The sequence below is a fragment of the Helicoverpa zea genome, chromosome 6 (assembly GCF_022581195.2).
Source record: "Helicoverpa zea isolate HzStark_Cry1AcR chromosome 6, ilHelZeax1.1, whole genome shotgun sequence".
In the NCBI taxonomy this organism is placed as follows: Eukaryota; Metazoa; Arthropoda; class Insecta; order Lepidoptera; family Noctuidae; genus Helicoverpa; species Helicoverpa zea.
The window spans coordinates 2,234,834-2,257,479 of record NC_061457.1 but is presented as its reverse complement, the minus strand read 5'-3'; the positions used below and the strand labels follow the sequence as shown (position 1 = coordinate 2,257,479).

At 35.8% G+C, this 22,646-nt stretch overlaps 1 protein-coding gene and 1 non-coding gene across 2 annotated transcripts; both read left to right on the top strand.

Annotated features, from left to right (window-relative positions):
* Positions 1-10: 10 nt before the first annotated feature.
* Positions 11-21,612, top strand: LOC124631300 (23 kDa integral membrane protein-like). The gene is made up of 5 exons (XM_047165621.1): positions 11-386; positions 817-1,005; positions 2,016-2,198; positions 2,558-2,776; positions 19,580-21,612. The coding sequence occupies exons 1-5, from the start codon at positions 327-329 to the stop codon at positions 19,742-19,744; spliced, it is 816 nt and encodes a 271-aa protein (XP_047021577.1). The 5' UTR covers positions 11-326; the 3' UTR covers positions 19,745-21,612.
* On the top strand, positions 11,624-11,696 carry Trnaa-agc. The gene has a single exon. It is a non-coding gene; the product is annotated as a tRNA-Ala (tRNA).
* Positions 21,613-22,646: the final 1,034 nt, after the last annotated feature.

Sequence of the window (22,646 nt, the reverse complement as noted above, 5' to 3'; positions counted from 1 at the left end):
AACAGTTTCATACTGTTATCATGATAGCCTGATAGCGGCTATCGACATAAATATGTAGTCATTTTCTTAGAACCTGTAGAATCTTCGTCATATACGTAAAAATGACGCGCCCATTTTCCGTTTAAATAAATAAATCTGATAAGTTGCGTTCAAAAGATAAAACTGTCGAATGTTTAATTTCGTACAGTTAGCGGTGTCGTTCGTTGCATCACTTGAGTCGTGAGTTGCGGCCACTGTACACAAACATTCTCGGTGCGGAACGAGCGCTCTTTGTTTTGAATCGAGTTTCAAACAAGATTACTAGTATGTGAACACACGAAATCGCAATGGGACTCTCAACGAACTGCTGGAAATATCTAGTTTTAACCTTCAATGTATTATTCGCTGTGAGTATTATTTATTTTTATTGAAAACTTCGCGTTTATTTTCGTAGAATTATCGTGAATCAGGATTTCCCCCTTTGTTGTCATAACAACTACGTTAAAACACGCACATAAGGGTCAATAACTTCAATTTGAACTTGTGATACTTCCAATAATTAGTAATAATTTGTAGAATGTAGCAGTAGAAACGCTGACACACATTTTATTCATCGTTGAAATTGCTGACTTTTCCTAGTAGAGTGCATTGTGCGATCAATTAACCTCATCCTACCAAATCTAAAAGCGTGTGATTCATTTTGTCATTTTCGCTGGTGGTGTGCTTTACACCATAAGTTAAAGCAGGACAGAGATAGTGTAAGCCTAATTCGAATGACATTTGAATTCGCTCGGCTTATAATAGTTTTCCTGAGAGTTTCCGTGTTATTGTTAACAGATGTCAGCAGTAGTGCTGTTCGGAGTAAGCGGGTATCTTATTTACAAACTGTTTATCTATCGACACTTCATCGGAGTCAATGTGGAATACCCTGCCATACTGCTGCTGATGATGGCAATCATCACATGTTCCATAGCGTGGATCGGATGGAGAACTGCCAAGTCTATGCATCAGATCCATGTCATAATTGTAAGTATTTAGCGGTTTCTGAGTCATGCGTTGAAGATTCACAGCCGGCTGTTGTGTCGGTATTTTATAGGCGTAGTTATCTAATTGATCCCGGTGTTAACAGGGGCCCGATTCTCCTAATTTTACTTAAGCGCCATACGATTCACGTTCGACTCGATTCGACTGATATCCAATCCCGACTCGATTACGATTGAAGCGTATGTGGCATTCCGCTATTTTTTCTTTGAAATAAACGTTTTTATCCTTTTCTGTCATTCAATAATGAATCGTTTTGTCTGCAAATGATTTACGATTGCAAAATGATTGAAAAGCAAACTACCGTATAGACCAAAATCACCAAAATAGCAGACCAATCGCATACCAATCAAATGTCAATCGAATACGATTGGTCTTTTATTAGTAGCAGAATGCCCGATATGGTTAAAACTGCTATTGCGATCATATTGCGATTCGTTTTCTATTCGATTTTGACATTATTAACTTAGGAGAATCGGGCCCCAGATCAACTGTATGATTGTAGTAGGTACATCGGCAGGATGCTAGGTTCTCTGTTGAGAAGTCTTGAATTATTGCATTTAAGAATAACATATAAATCAAGAATGTACTGAATCTGCAAGATCTATTGCACAATCTCACGATTATTTAATTGGCTGAGGGATATCGACCTCGACATCTAGATTGCATTCATTAATTCTCTGGGGTTAATGCAATTAGTGCAATGTGTTTTATTGTAGGTTTCAATGAAATAATAGATTAAATAGAAACGACCTTACATTCGCAAATTTACATTCGCAAGTTTCGTCATTTTACCATGGTTCAGAAGTTCTCTTTTTGAGTAAAACCGTTTTAGAAAAAAAATCTTTCATTTTTTACATCAGTAATTCCTTTTTCAATCATCAAATTAGGCAAGGGTATGAGACCCTTTTAACTGTGATTGCCAGAAAGGGTTATGTTTCGAAGCTTAGCTTTTCAAAGTTACGTCATTTTAGAATCAAATCCAATGTTTCCAGACGGGTATCCTGATAATCCTGGTGGTGGTGATCGAGTTCTCCTGCTTCGTGTGGGCGATGGTGGTGTGGGACAATGTGGAGATCGACATCAAGTCCACCATCATGTATTACTTCGAACAGACCCTTCAGAACACGGATGCTACGGCCGTTGATACTATACGATGGGATAGGCTACAGGTTAAGGTGAGAGGCCTTTATTTTGTAACGTTCTTAATTCGTCGGGATCTTTTGGTGTAAAAGAAAGGCGTAAGCGTCTGCGTTTGATAATATTCAGACAGATATAGCACATTGTCTCGTCTTAATCTGAATGCGATCATATCATTCGGAAATAAAAGATTGCTTGAACGATGGTTGATTGAGACAATCACTCAAAAAAAAAAAAATTTGAAGAATTTTAAACCTTAACTATAGATATGGATCAAATTAGTTTTATCAGCAGACTCGATTTATAAAAATAGAGTTGTGATTCATCATAAATCATACATCCTTATTAAAATGGATTTATTGCGCATCATTGTCTTACCTTCCATCTCACATTTCAGTTCGAATGCTGCGGCGTAACCGGCCCCAGCGATTACACCTCAAAAGGCCAGGTGCCATTTTCCTGCTGCGGCCAGGGACCCCTGGACTCGATCCACAAGCCTTACGCATCAGACTGTGCCATGCTGTACCAGAGGGGCTGCGGGAAGCAGTTGCATGACTACGCGAAACAGCAGCTGCTTATGGTAGCCATGACGGCTTTGGCTGCGTCTATATTGCAGGTAAGGTTTGTTTAATGAGATTTTAGAATAGCATAGAGGATATCTATATGTGTAAATAGGTAGCAGAAGTTTTAGCACCCAAAAAGTTCGTCAGTCAGAGAGAACGATAGTTAGGATTCTCCTAGATTTCGAATAAGTTCTAAGAGTTGTGAAAGGTTTCGCAATCTCGCGAAATCTAGAAGATTTGATTTCTTTAATAGGTAAGGCCAGATGATAATTAAAAGATTAAATTATATGCCTCGGGTCTGTTTATGTAAAACAGTTTTATATCTAAGCGAAAGAGTTTTAGCTAAGGGAATTATAGTTCGGCCATTCAGAGAATGCGTTCCTGACACGTCGCGATTGAACTGACGACGTAACTTTGCAATGGCGTTGCAGTTACGATAAAAATATTTTTGCTGGTTGTTTACCGTTTTAACAATTGAGGAGCATTAAAACAACATTATTATATCAATAATCAATGAATGTTATAATTTTGTGCCAAACTGAGTGTCAAATAACTTGGTAAACAATATTTTTCTAAATCTATACTGCGCTATTACAAGGTTATGTCAGCGGTTTATATTTTGTAGTGCTGTGCTAAAAATAACAGGCAAGTATCGTAATCTGTTCTTATACAGTTATAATATAAAATAATACGTTTTGATTTTCTTTTTAAGAATTGGAAAATAATGGACTATAAGACTTAATTATAACGTTTATGAAATATAAAAATAAAACTATGACCAAACCGCATTTTTATACTTAGATTAAAAATGGTAACCCCAAATGGCGTTATGGGCCGCCATTTTGTGACGCTAAAACAGTCGTCCGTTGTCGTTTCGTGCGCATAGACCACGTTTTTCAAGTGTTTTCGATCTGTTTTTATTTGATTACCCGGCTTTTGTTAGACCGAGATATCAGGATTGATTCTGTTATTGATAATAATATAATTATACATGTAGGCGAAGATGATGATGAAAACACCACCTCCTCAAGCAAATCGGAGTCTGATTAATATTCTGTTCGCACATTCAATTCAATGTACTTGTAACAAAGAATAAATAAAACAATTTTATTATATGAATATTACCTTTTTTTGGTTTCCACTTAAATAACTAAAATATAAAACAAATGATTCCGCCAATTTAAAACGAAAATAATCTTAAAATAATGCGGCGGTTCATTTTGAAGGAACGGTAACGAACTCAGTGTTATGTTGTGCCCATCACTATAGTCGTGACTAACTGATAGGTGTCAGGAACGCATTCTCTGAACGGCCGAAGTATAAATCCTTTTCAACGAGAATTGCGTTGGATACTTCGATGCAGAACAGCAGTTCCAAATTTGAATATTCAAAAAACAGTAACGACCTCATTTGAATACAAATATCCATTTCGTCGAGAAAGTATATTTATTTACGAATAAATTGTGAGCCGTTTCTAACGAGGGGTAGAACTGGTTCCATAATGTCCTTGAAACTCCGACATCACCAGTCTAGCTAAAAGGAGGGGTTTGTGAGCAAAACAATACTAAGGCAATAATATTTTTATTTGTACCTAAAGTCTCCCCTAAGGACGAGACTAAAGGGTCCTTCAAGGAGAAATAAAGCATTTATCTTTAGGGTGCGGACCTGAATACTAAGGGTGTCTCGTCTTGGGAACATATTCCAGCTTAAAGTTTTACTGAACTAGACGCGTAACTTAAACAGGCAAATTCAGAAAGAATTTATTGAGAGCAAGAGCAAGAAACGTGAAACGACACATAAAGAAACGAGGAATTGAGGACCTTACTTCCATTTTAACTATCTGTTTATGCTTTGATTACCTTATTTATTTGTAAAACACTTATTTATTAATACATTGTAGGACAGGGAAAACTACATTCCTAAACAGACTTTGGGCCCTAAAGAACCCCTCCAATCTGGCTCCCACTTTTTGATGTGTGCGTGGATCACTGACGCAGATGCATTGCAAATTTTCCTTAACACGTGACGATGGTCAATCGACCTTCTAAAACATGTCCATAGGCAGAATAAGGCTGATCCCAAAGGACAGGTGACCTCCAAACGTCGGTACATCGGAGACACGATGAATAACAATGGCGCCCTTGTCATAAACAATAGCGCGCCTTAATTACTCGTCATGTCGTTAATATTGTCTTTGTCCCGTGGGCTTTAATTTTTTAATGTTTTTAATGCATAATCGGTAATGTTAGTTATCTAAAGGATTGGCTGAAGGACGTGGACATGGTGTGATAATATGACATTGGGAAGCGTAAAGTAATCCTCACTTGATCCGAAACTTTTAGGTTCTGGGTGGATACTTAATTCAGTCTGTAACCTATTTATCTCTAACGGAAGGGTAAGATTTACTATGCTAAATTCTTAAACAATGATCTCGGTGATTCATATACATCATCCTCCGAGCCTTTTCCCAAACTATGTTGGGGTCGGCTTCCAGTCTAACCGGATTCAGCTGAGTACCAGTGCTTTACAAGAAGCGACTGCCTATCTGACCTCCTCAACCCAGTTACCCGGGCAACCCGATACCCCTTGGTTAGACTGGTGTCAGACTTACTGGCTTCTGACTACCCGTAACGACTGCCAAGGATGTTCAATGACAGCCGGGACCTACAGTTTTAACGTGCCATCCGAAACACAGTCATTGGTGTCTAAGATATACTTAGAAAGTACATACAAACTTAGAAAAGTTGCATTGGTACTTGCCTGACCTGGAATCGAACCCGCGCCCTCATACTCGAGAGGTCGGTTCTTTGCCCACTAGGCCACCACGACTCTCTTACCATTTACCGATCAATTTACCAACGGTGATTCATATACAAACCCTCAATATAACCAGGCTTTTGGACTTCATTATAAGCGGCTACGGGAAAACCTATTCGTTCATTGAATTCTTCGGAATGTATTGATTATTTTAATGTATAATTCCCACGTTACTTGTGGCCGGATTCTGAGCACTATTAGGTAAAACTAGGTATTTTCATTTTCCCTTAAAAAATAATGGATATAACTCCCGTAAAGTTGCTCAGAAGTCCGAGATAGATAGTTATCTCAGAAATTATAGATTACTAGCTGTTCTGTTGTTCTGTGTTGTTAGTGTTGTAAAATATAGCCCAGGTAGGTATGTCACCTAGGGATGTGATTTCATGTGATCATCTGAATCCTGGGTAAAATCCAACAAATAAAATAATGTTCCCTCTTTTTATTGTTACGATAGATAAAAGGGGCAAAATTGATGGTAATACCTACCTACTAAGTTTTATCAGTGATATTCAAAGGTGACTCATGTCATATCAGAAGTGTTGGCCAAAAACATTATACCTAAGTAATTATTTTGGCTAAAACTATAGTTAGGTTTGTATTAAGAGTAGGTATTAATTAGTTTATTTTCGATTCTTGATAAAATTAATGATCGGACCTGTAGGCACACTTACCTAACTGTTCTGATCGTAACACGAAATAATATTAAAAAAACGTTCGCACTCAATACATAAATGTTAATAATATGTAATATGGCACTCAATGACAATCATGACGAATGGAATTCCCCATAACCAATATTTGACTGATAACTATGGCCCTGTACTTACTGAATCACGCAGTAAAAATAAAGCGTATGTAAACTAAGCAATGAATAAAGAGATGCTCTATGTTGTACGCGTCGTTAAAATGACGAGTGACATCATACTTCTTACCTAGTTTAATTCTGTCTGCTTCTCCAATCGAAACTAATATGCACAGAAATAACAAATGAAATCATAACTTGTGACTTTGTGATGACGTTGAGTCGTCATTCCCAAATATGCCTTGAAGATAAACGGAATGAGGAACTGACTAGTATTTCATTTTCTAAAAGAAGATGGGTTGGTTCCTTTAGGTAGAGTCAGATTCAAATCAATGGATATTTTCAAAACTGCTAAACACCGTGGTGTCGATGTATTGGCAGAGTATTTATTTTCTTTTATTTGAAGTTTAGGATGTTGAGTAAATGTTGCCGTTTGCGTTATAAATAAAGAAATTACAACCTTTTACATTGTTAGGCAATTTTGAAACAGTTGATTTGTTCAGCTACTATTGTCGGTGACTGTACCATGTTTCAATGAATGTATCAGGAAAAACATGAAACTGAACTCAAAGATAATGAATTTATTTCCATTCTACGATGAGTGTCATTTTTCCTGCCCATTTTCTTAGAATTTATTCAATAAATATTAGTGAATACTTAGTAAATAATAACTATTTTTAGTTGTAGCAGTTCAAGTGTGAAGTTCGAGGTCAACGTTAAAGGTCAGTCGTAAGCCTCTTCTTATTAAATTTAAGGCTCTTCAGTTATCTCGTTTCTGAGTGAGATATTCGTAAAAAGTTTTTATTTACCTACGTACTTTGCAAAGAAACCTTATTGAAATATGGCCTTATCTTTGAAATGCTGACTTAATACCACGAGGTACTTCTATTAATCAACAAATCAAAAATACTTTGGTAGTACTTAATTAATTATCATTATCCATTTCCACCAAGACATATCAGTAGGGGTTATCCCCTGCTTGCATAGATACGTTTACTCTGGATAATTTAAATAAAAGAAAGATAATGCTTCCTATAACTAGTGACATTGGTATCTCTTTACATGAAACATAAAACCAAATTGTCTCCAAAAACCACAGGGACATACAAGGGTGATCACACCAAGTGCAGTCCACTCCTAACCACATGGCTAGTCCATATTCCATTCTATCATTGTATCTCAGAGTTACAAATCACAGACTGTTAAAAAAGTTGTCAAACCGGTCTCCACAAATGGTACCACGGAATCTTACGCAATCGTAGAAAGCTGTGCCATTCGCGGCGCCTACGCATAACCAGCTTAAGACCTCTGTCCCACCGTGAAATTACCCCTTTAAAGCCCTTTTGACGTAGCTCAAAAAGGTCCACGGGAGGTCTCATAAAATGGTTAATATTTACACAATTTTTGTTGTAGGTTGTAAAGCTAACATTTGAAATAGTGAAAGTGATTGTGTTTTGTTTCAACGTTGACGTAATAATGTGATAATTTGCATGTAGGATCTTTGTTAGACACCTGTTTAGTTATCTGTCTTGGCAATTTTGTGTCTTCATTTATGCAGCCCACGTCCACCTACTGGCAATTTAGACTTTCTTGGTTCTATTTGACGCCTGTTATTCTTTGCTATTTTTAAGTCTATCATATGTACCTCTAGAAACATTTCAAATACATAGTTAGAAGCTTACGTAAAAGCCTTATATTCCACTTGAATAAATTCGGAAGTCCTAAATCACTTCCTAATTGGAATTAAGTCAGAAGCAACAGTTGCTTTTAATTAAGGAATTTAATTGGAATTTTATCTTCCTTAATGTCAATTTACTTGACTACTACCTACTGAATCATTTAGGATATCTGAATTTGGTCTGATACAATAAGACCTTATTTTAAAAGCGCATAAACCTTACCAGCCGGTTAAAAATCGAACAGTCTTTTTATTCAATGCCTGTCAAAACCAACTGAGTAAATATCGTCTCCCGTAAAGTCTAACATAAACGTTGAGATGCAGCCCGTCTGAATCAATATTGGAAAGTTCATTGTTCGGCTACCAAAACTTATTGGTGAATGTATTTTGGTACCAAGTACATTGCTCCTGTGTCCTTCAGAGGGTCGTTTGGAATATTGAGAGAAACTTCTAAGGTCTCTTTCTCAATTAACTTGTGGAGATCAATTTGGGACAAGTATAAGAATGGGCCCGATCGACGTCTTTGACATACATAGATGTTATTTATCTCTCTATTTTTATTCGAAACTGTCTTTTAAAATAATTGTTAGACCTATGTACATGGAAATGTCATGTTTGTCGTGTATGGTATATTCATATTTATTTCATTTAATTTGCAGCTTCTACTGATCAATATTTGCATGGCGCAGGTACATACTCGTAATAGAATTCATATAGCCTCACAAGAATTGTGGCTAGACATTTTGTCCTAATTCCTTATCGTAAAGTTGTAAAAGCCACTGAAGCAGTTACGTCGAATGCTATAAATAATGTAAGTAGCAAAGGAATAATCTAATCGGGGTTACTTTTAAAAAGATTTTCATTATTTTTCTTTACCTATTGTTTTAGCAGTAACTACGTCAGAAATCCAGGTTGCTTTTCGAGCATTACTTATTTTTTTTTCAAGAACTGAATTATTTACAACAATAACAAGCTTCAATAGTTCGTAATTAAAAGAACTTTGAAAGTACATATTTAAGGAATTAAAAAATTCTAAATTTTACTAGTGCTCTTCAAGTGACAGCAATAAGTGGCCTCATGAGAAACGACTAGTTGAAAGTTTTTTTTTTTGTTTTGGAGAACGTGTATTCGTAAAAGATTTAAGTTTCTCATCGTTATCTTGGAATCTCAAGTGAGAAACTATACATCATTGAGAAATAAGGTTATAGTTATTCTGTACAGGGAAACAAACTATATCGGGCAACAAAAAGCCTTATTATCGTAAAAATAATAATAAGCAAAAGTGATAAGCCCGTATTGCAACGCGATGACGCAAGTTTTCAATAAATATCGATAAAGTATCCGCTCCACTTTTGAGAAAAGTTAATTCTGGATTAAATAAAAAACTAGAAATTACATTCTGCATAGGAAAAATGAATAGTTGAATGCTTTATAACCTTTTAGCTTTTATGCAAGGAGTCTACAAGCAGTCTTTAGTTTTCATCAAGAATTTTGTAGACTATAATGAAGCTATGATTGTGGTAGATAATATCAATACTTTGTTGCAATTTCGTCAAACAAAAGAATACCATGTACTTAATAGTTACCATCAAACGTTAGACAAACACTCACCTATATTTATGCCTGTTTGTGTAGTAAAATTAAACCTAACAACCTCAGTTAAGGCACAATTTAAGTTAACATTACTTGGAAGTACTAACTTACCTGAAACCTAATTCTGTAAATCTGTAATCACCGACATTCAAGACAATGTGTATGGTGTTGCAGTTGCAGAAATAAAACACCTCATTATAAAAAAAAAAAATTAAATGAGTAAGAACTTAGAAAAATGTAGGCCCTAGTATTTTTTGTTAATTTAATTTAAATGTTAGGATAAGTTACCGTAGATGCTACATCACAATATTACCAGACTGATACCTTTATTAAATGTTACAAAATAACTTCTTTCTTCCCATTTTCTGTTTCTCCTGCCTTCATAAAATAATTAGTCACGACACCACGCTAATCAATAGGCAAATTATTGGTCCTAATAAACCCCAAAGTTATTTTCAGCAGATACGGAAAAAACAACTGAGGAATAGAACAATGACTACAGAAATAAAATCCGCGAACAAATTAGAGGCATACCTATTTACATTATTTTTACATTGTAGTTGGCAACCCATTATGTCAAGCATCACGTAGATGCGCGGGAGTGAGGTCATTGTTTTGTAGCATCTAAATGGCCGTTATCTTAAGGTTATATTTAAATTCCTCACGTACGAATTAAGAGTTTGTATTCCAAGATGTGTACCTACTAGAACTGCACAACATAAGTTGTATTGTGATTATCCTGAAGTAATGTTTTCTTGTTTATCACAGTTTATTAGATATTATGAAAGATCGCGGATATGATAAGTTTTTCCCTTATCCCTTTTCTTTTTATTCGACTGCACAAAGGACTAGGTTCTTTAGGTACTTATATAACAATTTATCTCATTGAGGAATACTTCAATTTTGGTTTTGGTTACCTATTCTTGAAATAGTCCATACTCCATACATAGAGCTCATCAATATTGAGCTATATTAAGGCTTTCCAGACTACGTTTGTTGTTTCAACTTTTTGAATAAATAGATTACAGCAGGTATTACACAAACAAATCAAAGTCCAAAAGTTAATAAGCATGTAAGTGAAGCTACATCTCTTCACAAGCCCGAAAACCTACAAACAACGATAGCGACAAAGTGTAAATCAGGATTAGAGCATTTATCGAGTAGCAAGGAGCGCCAACGGTCTGGGTAACCTTGTTCTGAATTTGTGCGCCCGCGCCAGCCACGCCGCGGATGACGTCACGCCGCGGGCGTGGTCGCGGTACTCGCGGCTACGAGGTACCAACACTGTTGACCTCTGACTCTTTAGTATTATGTAAAGTGTTATTTGTTATTTTATAATCCTGGTGACAGGATTATGCAATTTACTTCCTACTAAACAGTCTGAAGTTGGGTATTTGATCTCTCACGCATGCGCAGTAGTGTTATTTTGACTGTAGCAAAGTTACTACTTATGGTCTTTGGAGAAACCAATTTAGGACTGAACTTATTCGACCTACCAGCTCTTTTGCTATGGTTTACGAACACCCGGGGATGCGGGGTTATTCGAAAGTATATGTAAAAAGGGTATTTCAAACGGCTGGTATAATGTGATCCAGTAGAGTAGAGGTCACCATACTCATTATCATCTATGTAGGTATCTAGAAAACAGACATTCTCCAAAGTCGAAAAAAAATATGCGAAGTTCTTCACATCTGACGGGACACTGAATTACATCCGCCTAGAACACGCTTTAAAATTGAGTAATAAAGGTAGGCCTATAATTGAGCTGTCAATGTTATAGAAATTGCAAATGTCATTGAAAGAGTGTCACGTAATTAGGCTGCAGGTGGTTTCATAAATTGAGTAGACCTTACGCTTACGCACCGGTCCGTACAAACAATTTTAGACATAATTGCGTTGTTCATTGAGTTCAAAATACAATTTCCTTTTTGATTAGTCCAAGGTCACTACGATAATTATAGAAAAAAGACTTATATCTACCAGTCTACTGATTTCGCATTAAATCTTATCGGGGGCGTAGCTCAGATGGTAGAGCGCTCGCTTAGCATGCGAGAGGTACCGGGATCGATACCCGGCGCCTCCAACTTTACTTTTTGCTGAAACATATTTTTTTGCACTGTGATACGTCATTCGAATGTTGTTTCTAAGTATTCTCAGTAACGTGCCTATTTTCAGATGAGAAAAACACTTATCTTGAAGGCCGTTGACACAAAAAAAAATATCACGCTAATGATCGAACAATGCTTGCAATTATTATTTTAGAGATACCTATCATCATTAAACATTATAAAAGCAGGTGCGTAATACACAGATGTGTTATTTGCATAAACGATAAATACGTAGAAAAACGAAGGAGTTTATAATTTAGATATATTTTGTAGTAATTCCCTCTTCTAAATACATAATTGACAAAATACCCAGATTCCAGAGTTTTCAGAGACGAGGATGTTCATGACACTAATTATGGCCTTCTGTTTTCAAACGATTGAAACTTCTTTCATTCAAAATAAGAAGAAAAATCTATTTCATCAACACATACATAAATTAAATGATCAAAAATAAATTTATTCTTCTAAAATAGAAGAATAAATTTATTTTTATCAACACACAGATGACATTCTTAAAAATAATTTGTTTTTTGCATAATAAATATTTCCGCATTACGACCTTCTAATAAATACGTAAATAATTTGTCGACGCATCCTTGCTAATCTTTCACACATTTCTATTCAATTGCGGAGATTGCGGAGGTCAAATTCTGCAATTTTTGTACAATGTCTTTAAAACAATATTATTTTATCTACATTTTGTTCTATTATTTTTTCAAATCCATTTAAATAGATAATTTTAAAAAAATATGTATAATAAATATTACAGTTAATAGAACTGAGAACATAATACGAATGGGGAACGATATGACATTGAATTACGAGCACCTTAACACGAAAATTGCCGTGGCGTAGAACAGAGGATGTTATCTAAATAACGTGTCATTAAATGCAATGTACCCGTCTGCTAGTATGTATCTAGTATGACAGGATAGCTTAGGATAGTCAGGTCCAAGTTCACCAAAAAGATAAACGTCAGTTTTTTTAAAACAACTGTTCGCCGTGAATTTTTTAAGTGTATAACTGTTTTATTAAAAACGCACGAAATATTTTTTAAAGAAAATTTTTAAATTTCCAGTTCGAAGACTTCCTTATTTTAATACATTTTGAAATTGAATGGTTTTATTAAAATAAAAAATGCTTTGAATTAATCTGCCTACTTCTTACCGACTTGATTTTTTATTGACTTTCCGACATTGTTGTAAACTGAAGAACCTTGTTTTTTATAACTTTTTTAGGGTCATTATAATTGATTTAAGCAGTAGAATAGTCCATTTTGTAGTTTTTGTTACCTATTTAAACATCCTGCTTTAACCGGGGCCTTGTGTCGCGATTGAGAAGTCGATGAGTTTAATGGACTTTTTATAGCATTTATTTACCAAAAAACTAAATATCAACAATGCAACTGTGTCTCCGTTTAACTATTGATGTTGCGTATATTCCCTACAAAGTGAGGACAGTAAACCCTCCATGAATCATTGTAAACAGTAATTAATCATCTAATTATCTTCAATGAGTGTAATGACGGACAGACGGACTGACCTGCAGAACAACACAAACTTTTACTGTATAATTTATTATACGGAAATAACAAAGAACACACTCATTTAGTTTCTTTGTTAGCCATTAGAAAATATTAATTCTTTTATTGTTTTTGTCCCTAATTTAAAAATATATGTACTACAAATGTACAAACAAACTACTTATCTAATCTACAAATGTGATTATGTGGAGCTTATACAAACATACTAAGTATAGTCTTTGATTTACTTATATTATTTTGGATTTTAGTAAATTGGCGGTTAGGAATTATTGAATCAGTAGGCAGTGTATGTTTACTCATGACGTAAAAATAATCCTGTATGTAATAAAGTTGTGAATCATTTGTTTTCGATGAACATAATTAGGTTTTAACATATTCCTTAATAATGACGCAATTACTTAAACTGTAATTATGGTAACCAACCAGAAAAATGCAAAATGGGTATTCCAGGAAATATATTTCTTGACATAATTTAAATTTAATGTTTGTATTTTATATTCATCAACATCGACGTATTAATAATTCTGAGTAAGCATACAAATACATAGAATTATGTCACATGACAGACCTTACCCTGGCTTAAGGCAAGCACACCAAATACAGATGCAACACGAGAGAATACCAAGTACAAGGCGTGCATCCTTGGTACGTCTCAATATCTGTGTCAAATGTCACACGAAATGCACTGAACGTGCACTTAATGTACCATCTCAATTAGCATTCTATGCGCAACATGTTTCTTAACAGTGCAACAGTACGTATTTACAAGTGCCAGAGAATATCTTGTGTAGTATAGTATTGAACTTCGTAACTGACTAAATTAACAAATTTTTAATAATCTCGATAACTTTATGCCTGGGACTACCTATTGGTACGATAGTACGCAATAGGATAGTCCTTTAGATAGCTTTATGCTTACTGATAAGCTGTTAAACGGTCCAGCAATGTCTAGATACATTCCCCGTTTCCCCATTGCACAATTAAAATCATGTGTCACCACTCTTACAAGATATACCTAATGTTCAGCTCGATTGAGCAGATAGGTGAGATTTTCCAAGAAGCACAAAAAATGATGCATAATTTCCTTATCTTAAAAAAGTCGTGGTGGCCTAGTGGGTAAAGGACCAACCTCTCAAGTATGAGGGCGCGGGTTCGATCCCAGGTCAGGCAAGTACCAATGCAACTTTTCTAAGTTTGTATGTACTTTCTAAGTATATCTTAGACACCATTGACTGTGTTTCGGATGGCACGTTAAACTGTAGGTCCCGGCTGTCATTGAACATCCTTGGCAGTCGTTACGGGTAGTCAGAAGCCAGTAAGTCTGACACCAGTCTAACCAAGGGGTATCGGGTTGCCCGGGTAACTGGGTTGAGGAGATCAGATAGGCAGTCGCTTCTTGTAAAGCACTGGTACTCAGCTGAATCCGGATAGACTGGAAGCCGACCCCAACATGATTGGGAAAAAGGCTCGGAGGATGATGATGAATTTCCTTATCTTAAACCGGAAAAAAATAAAGTTCATGAGTAATAATTACAAGAATCACCTCAAAGATATGTGACGTCAATCAGACCGTAAGATGGCCTCTCGTAGGCCTGGGGCCCGATTCTCCTAATTTTACTTAAGCAACATTCGATTGACGTTCGACTCGATTCGACTGAGATCCGATCCCGACTCGATTACGATTGAAGCGTATGTGGCATTCCGCTATTTTTTCTTTGAACTAAACGTTTTTATCCTTTTCTGTCATTCAATAATGAATCATTTTGTCTGCAAATGATTTACGATTGCAAAATGATTGTACAGCAAACTACCGTATAGACCAAAATTACCAAAATAGCAGACCAATCGCACACCAATCAAATGTCAATCGAATACGATTGGTCTTTTATTAGTAGCAGAATGCCCGATATGGTTAAAACTGCTATTGCGATCATATTGCGACTCGATTTCTATTCGATTTTGACATTATTAACTTAGGAGAATCGGGCCCCTGGAACCCAACTATGGAAACAATAGGCTGATTATATGTATATACCTACCTACAACTGACGGGCGAAGGCAGTTAATATAATTGATAGTGTCTGTAATCCTTTAGCATAGTGCATCTGAGTCATTGATATTCAGAAATGCTTCGCCACAATGTAAGGTTGAACCTCCATGTTTGAGTGGCGTAATATCATCGCGTTTGACCTTAGCACTCAGATATTAAACTATAGTCCTCAAGTATGGCGCGATATTGAGGAAGTTTGTTTCATTGTAGTCGCTAACTTTTATACTTTGTTATTTGTTCGAGAAACATTGTCTTGTATCATCGCTTGCGTGTTTGCTGTACACGTTATAGGTGCTAAAAGAGTTATCCTTAACCAGAAATCAAGTACAGCTAATAAACATTTTATAACTGAAGTTATACAAATCCCTTTTATCCTATGTTTTTTTGAACGTAATGCACAATAATGTTAATTAAAGTTTCATCTTTATTTCTAAACAATACTTAATTTTCATCTGATATCGATATTTCACAATCTTAATTACCAATGTTTAATATTTAGGCAACGTCTAATCATTTCAAGGAATGCAAAACATTGCAGAATAACACTTTTGAGTTACGTCATTGTACCTAACTACAAATATTTTTTATGTAAACTTTGATTTTAATTTCTAAGAAATTCGCTAAGATTATTTTGAGTATCATTAAGTACCGTATGCTTTTCGATATTTTTAACACATCGCAACTAGTTCATTGTTATGAAAACAAATCTAAATACGGCTATTGAGTGACAGAAGTATCGTTCCGTTACTCGCGGCCATATTGTTTTTCGAATTTGAAGCCCGCGTGTTTGGGCTTTGCGTTCCTAACCATTGAAATGAGTGTCGTGTTACATTTTAATCTCAAATGTCTTTATTGCGTGTGCTAAGAACTTTAAAGCCAGCGTCACTAATAATCTTAGGTAATTTTGAGAAGGATTATAAATGTACCTACCCAAGTAGGTACCGAAATATTTTTTTAATTCCAAAGATACAATTATTCGTAGTCACAAAACAGAGCAGGTAGGTATTGTAAAGTCCCCCTAGTTCTCATTGGTAAAGAAATTGCATAGCAAAACGTATCTATGATGCTAATGGCACCTGATAAACAGTTGAACTTGGACTAATCTTCCATCTTCCTGCCGAGTTCTGCCAGCTGAATGTCAAGCTTGAGCTTCGAAGAACTGAAACTTCCCGTTCCGTACGTGTTCCTTCCTCCTTGCGCATACAATTAAATAATCATTTTCTATGCCTTGAGTCAGGGTGTCGACCTAGAAGCACCAGGTCATACATTGTAAGAGGCAGACAAAGCCCTTTTCAAAATGAGCAAAATTGAAGAAGTCAACAGAATTTTTAAAACTATTTCAAAGAATTTATTAATTACGTCTTCCTACAATCCGATGATGTAACCCTAACCATGTCAAGTGGCCTATTACGCAAATGCGCATACACATAAAAACATAAAACAATGATACTTTGTTCCATGGCGGATTACTTCGTGTAAGGTCACAGTGTGACAGACTCACCGTTTTGTCGGTTCTTGTTCTTCCCCATTGATCATCAGGATGTTTAGTTGATGTTATACCTTAAGTAAATATACAAGGTATCCGTTCACATGAGAACTAGTAGACTGCATTGTATTAATGAATGGGGCATTGTATTGATTTCTGACACTTACGCGAATATTAGACATTTAAATAAAACTACTTTTACGGATTTTATCGCGTTATATTAATATTATTTAATCCCGACGTTTCGGATCCTTTACAGCATCCATGGTCACGGGCAGACTACGACGTTGGTATGGGGCATTGATTTAGTTACTTACTTAGTACATTATCATCAGCCCTTTTACATAGGCCAACTTTGAGCGGATATACTCCTTGTACATATTCTCCTTTTAGATACTCGTAGTAGGCTGTTTTCAATCTAAACAAACACAATTGCCAATTTGTACAGTGCTGTTCAAAAATAAGTATAAGTCATAACTACATTTGTTTGCGAATATAGGTATATTAATTTCCAAGCCATGCTTTGAAGAATTCTCCATTTTGAATGATGAAGAGTTATGCTGAAACCTTCGCACGAGTAGTGACGAACGGAGCGTTAACAATCTTAGCAAAAAAAAGTACACAATAGAGTTTTAATTCAAATGCTTCATGCTAACTACAATGGGGTATCTTTTAATTTATTCTGCTACCTGATGTCATGTTGAATGTTGTCTGGAGTTTGTAATAGATTTGTGCGGATAAAAACTACAATGGTAATGATTAGTTCCACTATTTATGTGTGGTTAGCTTTTCTACAGATATTTCAGTCCATAAGAGAACATTAAATAAGTGAATCAGATCATGTGGATATCCAGGGAGGGGTCTCCAATTCTCGTCATTAGGGCACTTGCGGCTGACACCCGTGGGCGGTGTTCAATTGCATGGCCGCGATTCAGCCGTGATATGCATGGCTTATATTTGTTACTGGTGACACAATTCTGTGGTTTTCAAAAACACGAAGTTTTACTAAAGAACATTTGAGTAATTTTTTACGTCATGAGAAAATATGACCCATAAGTAAGACAAAGTCTCCCAAGCTCATCTCCGCTTTCCCCAAGGGACAACTAACGCACTAATGAAGATAGCATGACAATAATGCCCTGCGACCATTACTGCACTTATTGTGTTAACTAAGCCGTGGGCGGTGACAGCAGATGAACTTAACTTATTAACACCACTTGATTAATATTGTGCAGAAGGTATACTTAGTAAGTTTTCGCCGAACCTTTTCGTGGTTTCGAACATGGCGCAGGTCGCTGGGTTGAAGCCATCGGGTGGCACGGGTATGGGCCACATAGGAGTTCTATTAGTGCTCGCAATGTAGTTACGAGCCGCCATAGAGTTTGGTGAGAACACTACCACAGATTACTATAATAGTTTGACACTACCCTAGAATAGGAATATCTATGCGGTCGCTAGATTGTATTCGGGAGCGCTGAAAATGTTAATCGGGGCGTCCAGTGTGCGTTATTTGGTGATGCATAGGCTTTTGTAGTTTCTCTATTTGTGATCGGTTCACAATCAATCTAGAATGTTTTTACTAGATACTAAAATGTTAGGTTAGTAATTGGGGACCTTTTTCTTTTGCTTCTTTTCTGCAGTTTTACTGCATTTCCATTGCATATGATACGAAGTGTACCTACGTAAGTTACATAGTAATTTAATTTGATATGTCGCAAAGTTGGCGCCAGTCTGCTCTCAATAGGTTTATACAGATTTAAAAGGGAATTTCTAATACCTAGTATGTGTGAGATAAGTAAGATTTATCTCTAGCTATAAACTGAGGTAATCCTTCTCATTTACCAGATGGATTTATTGTGGTATTGACATTTATGCTCTGTCTTTTGTTTTTCTATGTAACTCATGATTGTGTTGTGTTCCAATTACAATATTTCGTAGCTGAATAAATTAATTCTTATTGAGTCCAAACAATTGGGTTGACCGCGACCTTTGTAGGTCTAGTTTTAACTGCCTCGTTGGTCTAGTTGTCGCAAGTGTGGCTGCTGAGCACGAGGTCTCGGGTTCGATTCCTGAGTCGGGCCGAAATCGCTTTGTGGGTTTTAGAAGACTTTCACAAAGCAGCCCGAAGCCTGGAAGTTGGTGATTGATTCACCCGTGCATCGGAGAGCACGTAAATGTCGGTCCTGCGCCTGATCTCTTTCCGGTCGTGTCGGATTCCCGTCCCATCGGGCTATGAGAGTGAAGGAATAGGGAGTGCACCTGTGTCTGCGCAAATGCTTGTGCACTATAATATGTCCTGCGCAGTTGGCTAATCTCCTTACATGAGAACAGCCGCCGTAGCCGATAATCGGCTAGGAGAACATCATCATCATCATCAGGTCTAGTTTTAGGAAAAACCAGCTACTGACTCAGATCTTGAATATGTTTTACGGGTAGGTACAAACCGAGTTACGCCATGATGACGTTGAAACTTTAATGACGCATCTGAGAATCCACACGGGTTGATCACCTCATCGCCTGAGTAAAATTCTGTAAAATTATGACACAGTAAAAAACAAATGAGAAAGAAAAAAAAGAAATCCATTTGTAAGTAGTTATGAGAATATAGGAGATATTAGATAATTACGAGCAGGTCATTTTGTGCACTTCAAGTAATATAAACCATTACTTGAAGTGCACACAGCTTGGAGACATTGTACCAATTTACCTCAGTTTACCTACACATGTCAGCTGTTTTAGGTTGATTTTCTTCGCTATAACTGAATATTTTTTGTTCCAGAGCACGGGTATATTCTGCACATTCTTCCTCGCTCAAGCCATCAAGGAGAGACGTCGAGCTTCCATCAGGAATTCAACGAATATCAGAGATTCAACCTTCGCAAATCCAGACGATTCATTATTAGCGGCACCTACGGCCCCAGCAGCGACCTTGCCTAAGTATTAATAGGATAAGAAAAGATTTACTTGCAGACGAGATGAATAGGCGATTTTTGACGTCAAAATGAGGCGAAGTAATTTGCTGAGGCAGCCAGTCACAAACTTCTCTGTTGGACCTTATTTTGAACGCCTCGATGAAGAAGCAATGCATAAACTAATATGACTAGATAATAAGTTCATAGACTAGACTCGGAATTGGCCCTTCTTGGCATTATTTTGCATTTGTTTTTTTAAATTACTTTGTCTTTTCTGGCGTCGAGGATCGCTGGTAGAGATGTCAATTATACCTGCCTCCTATTTTTGAGACAAGGACTTGATCATTGAGTCCAGTATTTTGGACTATTATATTTAAAAAAAATGTCCAGTATATTATTTTTAGGTGTGTTTATCCCATTCCCCGTTTATTTTGTGTATTAAATTAATGTTAAGGAAAGTTATTGCAAACCGAATGCAGCTATTTTATACTTATACCAGTCCTCCTGCCATTTGGTTTTATATGAAAATATTTGTAATTAATGTCTTTTATGTTGATATAAGTAGTGATTTCTGTGCACCTAGTTCATTAAGGACAGTTTATAAGTTTATCGAACCTGTACTTGCCACAAAGTATTAAATAAAAAAATATGTTTATTGAAATAAAACAGGGAATTACCGTCCATCATATTTATTATCATTCACCAGTAATGTATCGTTTAAAATAATGAATGTGTCTTGTAGCTTAGGTTGGTCAGCCGTTTATGTATCTCGATAGTTATAAATATTTCACAATAATATATTGTTTTTTGGGTCTAATTAAAATGCGATACATTTCTAGCAAGTAATGTTAAATGAAGGGTGAACAAAATCTTGTTGGAAAGGAACAATGCAAGCATTAAGGTTTTACTTCAATTAAATTTTTCACTTTTCTGTACTTACGTCACTTTTCTGTTTTATACTTATTTGTATTTTTTTTAGTATGTATAGGCCATCTTCGAAAACTAAACCAGATGTGTCACGTTTTTCCTGTTTTTAATGTGTAAATTAAAAACAACAATGTTTTTTTCAGCAACTTGCAAATGAATGACGAATAGGATGTTCGTAATGTTGTCACAACCAACTAGTGTTGACTTAAGTGATATTAATTAACTTATCTATGAGTCGCTTGTTATGGGAATCATTATCATAATCTTTGAGTAAACACTACGTTTACTATAGAGCCTTCCTATTTATTTCTAGAAGGATCTCGACAATGAGGAGAATTTAACCCATTCGTATTCTTGCCAAAAATGTACCGACCTCCATGGTATACAATGTTGTATAAAAAAATGTATAACTCTTAGGAATTAGGTCAAAATTGTGTGTTTCGAATTTTTCGGCTCGAATTTTTGTTTGCATTTACAGCTGATGTTACGGAAAAATGTCGAGTAATAAGGCATGAGGATAAATCAAGATAAATCGTATGTGTGTTTTCCTCAAGACTCGATGCATGGACATTTTGCAATCAAAGTTCCAAGTTATTCAAGTTATTTTCGAAATTTTAATTTTGCATTTTGAGATACGAAGTTGTATTAAGTAATTATTGAAGAAGTGTGTTTTGTCGTGAGCATTTTTTTACAAGAAACAGAAATAATTCGTTTTACATATTATGTGGTGTGATCAAAATGCTTAGTTCTATATTGCTTGATTACAATGGTCTATGGTAATGCCTTTTATTTATATTAGAGTTTACCTGTAGGTTTAGCTATTTATAAATTAGATAGAAATTAGTATTAGAGGTTGCGTGGGTTGTGTGCACTAAATAAATGTGATTTATTTTTACCCAATACAGACGAATTTTATATACCTTAATAGGTAATAGATTTTTGTACGTTTTACTATACCAATAAATGATACAGTGTATTAATTTTAAGTTGTTTTATTTGACTGCTTCAACTAACTTTAGAAAAATCCTAGGCCTCATCTAGTTTCCACGAAAATTGCAAACATAATAACATGCAAAATGATAAAGTCATATTTTTAAGCTTTTTTGTTTCTGTATTAAAAAAATCACCTGCATCATCGTATTTGAAGCTTAAAAAAAGCAACATGGCGTCTATATTCTCAACGCGACTTTACCAAAAGGGCGCGTAAACGCATTGGAAAGTGTTCGCCAGTTCTTTAGAAACTTTCTCCCTTCGCTTGTTTATGGTCAGGGCACGGAGACTCCACTTTTTGCTAAGTCCAATGGCGAATCGAAAGCGAAATAACTACATGTCTGTCTAGGTACCCGATTGGTATTCGAAAAGTAGCCTGTCGGTCTGCCGACGAAATAGCGAAAATGAATTTACTTACAGGCTTAAGTACTGCTTTTTGCAATGAAACAAGTTTGTATAATCGTTCTGCCTACCTAAGTGATATTTATTCCCGCTAAAAGTTTTAACATAATTAAACTAATAAGGTAAGGTTTTCAAAGTGAGACTTAATGCTCGATTTGGTATAAATTACCACCTGCATTTTTTGATAAAATTATCTAGGTAGTATCTATAGGTACCTTTTCGATATACCTACTAGGGTAGGTACTTAGGTAGGTACCTTTTAAAGTGGTACCTACCTACCTATTGGTTGGTGAGTAGTCCATACATAAATATTTAGCAGCTTCTAATTAAAAAATATTAAAACAATAAAAAAAAAGTAGGACCGAAAGATGATGAATCGAAATAAATTATTCAAAGCGCATTTAGGTACCTACCTAATATTAGTAGGAAAGAGAGGATTTTAATTGTTACATAATTACGAAATAGGTAAGCAACACAGGAGGTAGGACTGTACCTACTGTCTACATGCGTAGGTAGGTACTAGCCTTCTAGTATCACAGATTACAGAATAAGTACCTAGTTACTATTTAATAATATGTAAGTCATGTAGTCGGCACCATGTACCAGAGAGCCCAT

Excerpts from the sequence above, each read along its gene's own strand:
- LOC124631300 (XM_047165621.1), top strand. The coding sequence starts at position 327 with ATGGGACTCTCAACGAACTGCTGGAAATATCTAGTTTTAACCTTCAAT. Across the intron at positions 1,006-2,015 it reads ATCAGATCCATGTCATAATT|ACGGGTATCCTGATAATCCT; the intron begins GTAAGTATTTAG and ends CAATGTTTCCAG. Across the intron at positions 2,199-2,557 it reads GGGATAGGCTACAGGTTAAG|TTCGAATGCTGCGGCGTAAC; the intron begins GTGAGAGGCCTT and ends CTCACATTTCAG.